This window comes from Pterocles gutturalis, unplaced genomic scaffold, assembly GCF_000699245.1.
Source record: "Pterocles gutturalis isolate BGI_N339 unplaced genomic scaffold, ASM69924v1 scaffold51113, whole genome shotgun sequence".
In the NCBI taxonomy this organism is placed as follows: domain Eukaryota; kingdom Metazoa; phylum Chordata; class Aves; order Pterocliformes; family Pteroclidae; genus Pterocles; species Pterocles gutturalis.
Genome location: NW_010119915.1, coordinates 15,199 through 23,456, shown reverse-complemented (window position 1 = coordinate 23,456; position 8,258 = coordinate 15,199). Strand labels below are relative to the sequence as shown.

General features: G+C 50.8%; 1 protein-coding gene across 1 annotated transcript in view; it reads right to left on the bottom strand.

The window, feature by feature from the left end:
* Positions 1 to 326: 326 nt before the first annotated feature.
* Positions 327 to 8,258, bottom strand: part of LOC104464086 (E3 ubiquitin-protein ligase TRAF7-like) — a gene marked incomplete at its 3' end in the record, with an annotated part of 9,981 nt that continues 2,049 nt past the window's right edge. Inside the window, exons 4-7 of the mRNA XM_010076691.1 lie at positions 4,869 to 4,985; positions 3,449 to 3,541; positions 1,665 to 1,698; positions 327 to 510 (exon numbers count right to left, since the gene is read on the bottom strand). Coding sequence (XP_010074993.1) covers positions 327 to 510; positions 1,665 to 1,698; positions 3,449 to 3,541; positions 4,869 to 4,985 — 428 coding nt within the window. The remainder of the gene's footprint in view (positions 511 to 1,664; positions 1,699 to 3,448; positions 3,542 to 4,868; positions 4,986 to 8,258) is intronic.

Genomic DNA, 8,258 nt, shown 5'->3' with positions numbered 1-8,258 from the left:
AGTGTTAGCCTTATCTGCAATGTATTTCATTTGGCCAGTAAGCTGAGAATAATAACAGGCCACATTTATGCAGGGAACATCTACTTCTGCAGCTCATCGGCTGACCCTTCAGACAGCTATCAACAACAGGCAATGGCCAAGTGACATCCAAGTTTGAGACAGAGTGGGAAGAATTGTCCCCTCAAGCCACCCCGCCCATTGCCATGCCCTGCACGCCCCAGCAGAGTATGACCCCAGGAAGCACAGGGCAGCCCAGACACAACAGCAGTTTGCTGGTGGTGGAGCCCTTTCCCAGAGAGGCTGTATGCTGGGAACAAGCTACGTACTTCCTGCCGCTCAGTTTAATTGTAAACGGACATCCACGGGGGTCCACCTCGAAGGCAGCGGGCTTGCTGCTGGCTGCGGGCCGGCACCCATACTTGCAGTGAATCAAGAGCTCCCCGATCTGCTCGGCCACTGCGATGTTGTTCACCACTACGGTCAGTTTGGCGTTGTCCACGGGGCACTTCTCTGCCAGGCAGGGAAGAAAAAGAGAGAGTGAGCAAGCGCTGAGACACTGCAGATTTTATTCTTTTGCCTTCTCTGGCCAAGATGGCCAGCACTCAGGTGGGTGGCAATGGGACAAGCCATGAATATTCACACAAGGTCTGCAAACCACTGTCTCTGGTTTGTCTTGGGGCTTGGTGAAAAGTTACGGTTTACGTTAATCCATGATAATCTGACTGCAAACTAGCAAATGCCCCATCCATAACCCGTTCCCCCACCCAGGCCGGGGGCTCAGCTCCTCTGCTGCCAGGGATGCTGCAGCGAAGCAAAGACATGAGCTTTGAGGGCAGGAGCAAAAGTGAGCAACTCGGGATTGCAACCACAAAGCCTTTTGCTACTAACCTGTCGACTGGGATAGATATAGCATGACATGGTGACAGAGGGTCAGCATGCACAAGAAGGGACCCCTCACATATGGAAGACGAACATCTTAAGGCAAAAAGAGCTGCTGTTTTGCTGGACTCCCCAGGGAGCCTTTCCTGGGCTCGCTGTTCTGGCAATACGAATGGCTTGTCTTTGTGCTGAACAACGGCTTTCCAAAGGGAGCACTGGCTCGTGCCAAATAAAGTATTTTTTGTAGCACAGCATCCAAACCAAGTGGGAGCTGGCTAGGCCAGGCCAGCAGCCAGACACTTGGGCTCCACCAGGTTTCTGGAAGCGCTGGGTGAATTTAAACAGCTCAGTGTGCTGCCGCGGAGGGGCTCGGTCAGCGGGCAGAGAGCTGGCACTAACGGGATGCAGGAGGAGGGGTTTGATGGGTCTCTGCCAAACACAGCCCCCGTCTTCCTTAGACAGGCAGCCACAGAAAGCTTTGTGCCTGAAATCAATGGGTCAGCGCTGGGCTGTATTATCCTGGGATTATCCATTGCATATTCCAGGATTTGAGAACATCCTGTGCCCAAGAGCTGGGCCTAGCCCTCTAGTGTCCATGCCACTGAGCTCCCAGCTGCACAGCCACCCGTGCCCCAGCCCCTCACTGCTGCAGCGGCAGCCTGGGACCGACAGCTTGATTTAAGCCCTTCAGACATCCTTCTGCGGGTTTCTTTTTAAGTGAAAGCAAACAAACCAGAAAATAACAGCCTTTTGGCTGCATCACACAAGAACAGTTCTGTACTCACCAGATGTTAAGGCACATCTTCTACAAAATGTGTGCTGTGGAGACAAAGAGGAACAGCAGTGTCAGCACAAACAATATCGGACAAATTATTCCCTGCAGCTAACGATGGGAAAGAAAGGTGGGAGATACCAAAGCCCGGGGCACAGGGGCCTCAGCAGCTGTTCTGCCTGCTTTAGAGCTCAGCAGGCTGTTGAGTCTCTGCCACAGGGCAAAAACGAGCTGCTTGCTCAGGCAGCTCAGAGTGCAACGCAGGTCCTGCTCCTGAGGAGTGTTAAGCACACGCGGTTTGAAGCTCTGAGGGTTCTGCCCTGTTCAGGATCAGGCCATGGTCATGGTGCCAGCCAAAGCCACAGATGTGTTCTGTCACACTGATACTCCTACCCTCCAAGTCTGCATGGGGTCTCTCTACTTCGCCGTCTGCTTTAGTCCATGTCATTCCTTTCCTTTCCCTGAGAAGTCCTCAAGGAGATGAGCACAGGGAAGCCTGGCCTCTCCCCATCCTTGGCCAGTCAGCCCATCACATAGATCCCTCTGTAGCTCTTCTACCATAGCTGAAGCTGTCCTGCTGCCAGGTGGATGGGACAGCTGGTTTGTAAAAGAAATGCACTGTATATTTTCCCACTTTAAATACCTCTCTATCTCTCTCCATCCTTCCAGCAGAAATGTATAGTAATAATTTAACTTGCTAAAGTAGCAAATTCAATCTACCATGCTAATGAATTCAAAGAAAGGAACAAAGACTGCAGCATTCACTGGTCCTGATCTTGCCCTGTGTGTTCCCTGGAGCCTCCTTGGCCACATTCCCCTGCCACAGGGCTTGGCAGCAGCACTGGAGAGGCTGCAAGTCACTCTTCAGAGCTGTTATCTGCTGCCCTGCTCACGCAGCCTTTTCCTGCCCTGCACAGCTGCATGGTGCTCTCTCCAGAGCTGCCAAACCAGGGCTGCAAATGAAGCCAGTCTGCTTCCTGCAGCAGACTTTTTTTCCCCATATTAACCAGTAAATCTCAGTGTCTCCATGAAGAGCTGCTCACTGAAATAGTGCAGCGAAAATGCACCAACTCCCAACACCTTTGGGGACAGCACCCTCACTGCAATAAACAATCCCACTCTCTGCTTTTGTTGCTACAGCTCCATCCTAGCAATCACAAGCACGTCAGATGCATTAGAGCCACAAAGCCATCTTTCTTCACATATAGCACAGAAGCAGGATTAATATACAGCTTCTATTAAATCCTGGTAAAATGGAATATAGAAGAATATTCATAATACGCTGTGCCTTTCATTAGAGGATGTCAAATCCCTTTGCAAGCATTAACTAAATGAAGCTTCAAGCCATTCTTGTTTTATAAGAAACATTTTCTTCACAACTGAAGAGCAGCCAGTCCTGAGGTGCCCAGGAGGCAGCAGCACTCTGCAGAGCCCCTCGGGACAGGGAACGAGGAGTCTTAGACCTCACTGAAACCACACTAAGGAGCCTGAATTTGGCCAGGGAGGCTGACAGTACAGCTCTCCTGGGAAAAGCAGCCCAATTTTAAGCAAGCCCCAGGCTTCTCCGGTTAACTGCAGAGTGCCCCGCACCTTCCACTGCAGACTGGTTCTAACACATGTCCATCAGCATCTCTGCTCCTACGCTGGCCTGGCTTCCTGGGTCAGAGGCTGCCTTGTCTTTGCTCACTCAGGCTGACAGTCACTGGGACAGTCACTGGGGACAGTCAGAGCTTTGCTATAGGTAACATAGGACGTCTGTGGAGCCCACACTCATGATTTGGAAGAGTACTGCCTTACCCCACAGGTTGTGATGACCGGATCCTTAAACACACTACAGCACAGCTGGCAGCACAGCTTCACGGACGGTTGTTCAGAAAACACCAGTGGCTCCTGAAGAGGAGGAGAGAAAGGGACAGAAAGAGCACAAGGATTAGTCCAAATGCTAGAGCCTCCAGCTCTGCAGAAGGAACAAAACAACTCTTCAGCCATGAGCCTTAGGCAGCCTGCGGCACATGGCATGCTAAGGATTTCATTATAATGAAATAAACTTTTGTCTGGATCTGTTGAGCTCCAGTATCCAAGAGGTAAAGGAAGAACGAACTTCGGAGTGGCTGGAGACCCTCAGCTCATCACAAACTGGCGGGCACCAGCGTCTGGCAGGATCAGGACCCGACAGCAAACTGCACAGACCAACTTCTTTGCCAGAGTGACTCGAGTCACCCAAACTGCGTGAGCTGCACTGTTTGGTACTTTTTGCTTGGTTGGACTAAGCGTGCATTGTCAAAATGTCCTCCATACTAAGCCTGAAGTTTAAAAGCAATTTTAAAACAGCTTGTGCTTTTGTATTTTTGAAACATCCTGAAAGAAGGGCTCTTTCATTCCCTTATGAAGCAGAAACAACATTCTTTCTGCTGCAATGGGCCCATCTCTCCAGTTTTGTTTACCAGCTAAGACTGCTGGAGCGCGGGCTCGGAGCACATCCTCCCGGAGCAGCACAGCCTCCACTCCATGCCAGAGCAGGGCTCATTTCAGAGCATTTCAAATCAATCACTGCAGCTCGGGCTGTCTTTTCATCCTGTGCTCCTCTCAGAAATGCAAACACAGCCCCCTGGGTTCCTAAATATGAAACACTTTTATCCCAGATCTGTGGCAAAATGCCGCCTGACCTTTTACGCATCCAGTCTGGAGTTAGTTACTGGGTCACAAGCTAAGCTCAGCTTAAAAGTGTCCTCCCCCAACAAGAGTCACATGTGGACAATTCCTTGCACCCTCCTGGGGCTTACAATCACATCGGTGGGGTGCCACGCAGCCCTAAATGCAGAATGGGGCTCTGAGTCCGTGGGGAATTGTATTAATCTTGCTGCCTGGGGCTGGACCACCAGCCTGAAGACTTGCAACCCCCTACAGCTCTGCAGCGGAGCCGGGGAATCACACAGGGCTCTGCAAAGACTCTCAGTTTTTCTGAGAAGCAGAAAAGCCTCACCACTGTCTCCTCTTTGTAGACAGGGAAACGGTACACAAGGAAGCAAAGTAACTTGCAGAAGTCAATGGTGGAAACAAAATTAAAATCAGGAGTCCTGCCAGCCAGGCTTTTAGTTGCCAGACATCATGAAAAATCTGCCCATGATAGCTCTATGGACTCACAAGAGTCCACTAAGTTACTCTTGTGACACTGAACTTCCTAACACTGCTCCTTCAGACAATCCCAAATACCTACTGGCTCCTCCTCTTCCTCATGGAGTGAGAACGTCGAGCGCAAGGACATGTTGGACTCAGAGTGCAATGAACGGACGGAGATAGCAGAGTCAGAGCGGCGCGGGGTGCTGATCGGAGGCTTCAAAGAGATAAAAACCAGTTCTTGTTATTGCAAATAATTCCCCCCCCACTCCAAAACCCTACACACAGAGACTTCAAGTTCAGTCCCTCCCCTCCACAAAACTCAGCTGCTCCATCTGTTCATCCACTCTGCCAAGCTGCATCTAGTGGCCCCCAGGAGCTGCTGTGTGCCCTTCCCGGCGCCCGGGAATGCTGCACTGCGCTCGGAGACAGGACAGGCAGCACTCGGGTTTAACTTACTAAACCAAACTGACATCTACATTCCAAGCACGTAACTTTCTCAAAGGTGCATTTGTTTGTATACTTACCGTGCGCACCCGCAAAGCAATGGTTTGGAAGAATTAATCCTTCACAGAAAGCTTTGTAAGTCTCCCCCAGAGGCAGCTACCAGCTTCTGCAATTTCTATAATCTCTGCAGCAGCACTTGTTGTTTCACTCGTTATCTAACTTCTGCCAAATTTCTTTGCGTAAGTGTGGAGACTTCCTTCTATTCAATTCAGTAACAGACTGGCTTTGTCGCTTCCTGCTCGGGAGGGGAGAGCTAAGTGGACACTGCATGCACCAATCAAGAAAAATCCCACTGGTTACGGCGGCCTTGGGATTGGCTTTGAGGGAACGCTGCCGCTGGAATATTAACGAGCAGCACATCTCTAAGGGCGGAATATCAACCAGCAGCGCGTCGCCAAGACGCAATTCGGTGTCAAAGCGAAACCGGAGACTCTTCAGACCACGGGGTGATGGGATTTGGGGGTCTAGAACAGGCGGCAGCACAGTCGCTGCTGGGTTCCTCTGGAAGAAATGCTGCTGGCAGAGTAGAAGAGTGCAGAGAGAAGTTGTCAAGGAGAAGAACGGATGGGCTGACAAAGAAATGGGAAAATGAAGCCATAAGCTTCACATGCTGAGCATCGAGAGCTGACCAATGCCCAGGCTGCCTGCACCCACACGTATCACACCCATACGTGGCTTGATTGTAGCCTACAGCAGTCAGAAACTCTCAGAAGTGCTGGCTGGAAGGAGCTCTGGAGATCGCCAGCACTGCTGCCCGCTCAAAGAGGGACCCTCCCTGGACCTGGACCAGGTCAGCCCCAGCACTGCCCGGCCAGAATGGGGAAAGCCGCGTGGATGAGACTCTGCCGCCCCAGGTTCCCATCCTGCACTACCCTGTGAGCAAAATGATTTTTTGTCATGTTCAATCTGAACCTCACAAGCCACATTTTGTGTGCTTGCCCTGGATGACAGCGTGTGGCATCAGAGCCAAGGACAGACAAAAGCACAGCAAGAGGCAGTGGGGCAGTCGGGAAATTCAGCAATGAAAGATGTAAGCTGAGCTTCAGAGACTGCTGTCTTCCCCAGAGTGAGACTACACCGCAGTCTGGTCACAGTCCTCGCTGGGCTGCAGAAGAGGAGCAGACCAGGATCCTGCTGGTTCTTCACACTGCTCTGCTTCTTAATTTTTATGATACCGGGATCCTAGGACATCAGAAGTGCTGCATCTGCTTAGAAGCCAAAGCATAAAGCTCTTCTTCTTAAAGAAGGCGTATTTATTGGCTAAATATGCAAACCTTGAGAAGGAAGGGTTATAACGAGGTAAATCAATTTTATGTGTATCCATTACTTTTATTATTTTCCTCCACTAGCAACAGAAGTTATTAAAATAACAAGAATGACGGTGCATAGTTCCCCTTCTGGAGGTGATGCAGAGAACAGGGCAGCAAAGGCGGGCTCTGCAGGGAGGCAGTTTTATCAAGAGCAACATCCTGTGTGGATCAGGGACGGAGAGGAGGGGGGACTGCAGCCCAAGAGCACTTCCAGAAGGCAAGGGCCAGGCTCTGCTGCAGGGGCAAGGTGGCACAAGCGGCACTCCTTCGGCCAGGCTCGGGTCTGGGAGGATCTGTCAGAAGGGCCCCACCTCCTCAGAGCTGCGCCAGGGCTATTTCTGCACTAAACATCAAGCCCATCTTCAAACAACCTGAGGATGGAGATCTCAAACATCTTTTGATGGATAGCTTGTGGCTGCCCAGTAACTCAGTTCAGCCTCTGGTTCAGGGGTGAAGCCTCCTGTAAACAACCGAGACTCTGGACAGCCAGTCAGCTCTTCAGCTGTTAGTATACATTTGCCCCAATATTCAGCTGTAATCTTTAGGTGCAGTTCCCATCATGTGTCAGCTGCAAAAGCAGCCTCCACGTGAAGGATCTCGTGCAGTCCTTATTCCCACTCCCTGCAGGCATAGCGAGGCTGGGAACCGTGGCACTGTTTTCAGGAAAGATGACAGCAGCCGCCCAATAATCCCTGCCTTGCACACAGAACACGCTGCTCTGCTTTTGGCTTCATTAACAGAAGCTTTGAAAAGAAAGAAAAAGGAGTGGTGGAGGTCACAGGAGGGCTCTGACTCGTCTCCAGCTGTCTCTCTGATGACTGACAAGCCCTTGGCAGCTTCTGGAGAAGGGAAAACTTAGCCACGAGGAAGGGAAATCCCAGATTATTTCTTGACAAAGCAAAGGGAGCTTCCTAACAGGGTTAGGGAGAGTCTGTCTGGAGCAGCAGGCAGGGCAGGGCTGCAGTGTTTCTGCTTCGTTAGCACCTAACGCTGCAGGCTGCTTCCTGGACCACTCACTAATCCTCTTGCGATTTTTGCTTAAGAATATTTAGCACCCCAGGGAAGGTGGGCTGAGACTGTCCAAGAGGACTGAGGCTAGGTCCTAGGAAAGATCTCTCCTATTCTTGTAGATCTCCAGTTTGCCACACTGTAGTTTTCAAAGGAGTCAGGGAGCTTCTCCATCAGACATGACTAAATGTGATGCCCCCAGCACGCCCCACTCCTCTGGAAAAATCCTCACCTGTGCTCTGCGATAACTGCACAGCTCGTGAACAGGCTGCAGTGAGCACAGCACTCAGCCCACGGGATCAGTGCTGACAGCCAAGGGCTTCCTGGAACCGTGGCCCAGCACCATGGGGTCAGTGATGTGATGGAGAGTTGCATTTGCCAAGGACACGAGGCAAATGTTCAAAGGACTTTTTGAAAAAACAAACACATGCTCACATAAAACACAGCAAGATCTCTGAGCAACAGAAGGAACTTTATAGGATGCTGACAATGAAGCTCTTTGCAATCTGGTATCAAATTTATTTTAAGACGTGCTGTAGCTCCATGCTGCTGCTGACCCCAGTCTCTGCCAGTGCCTACCTTCAGCAGCAGCAGCGATCCATTTATCCCTGGCTTGGAAGCTAGGTCTTGTAACCTGACAAAGTCTACGACAACTTACTTAATTT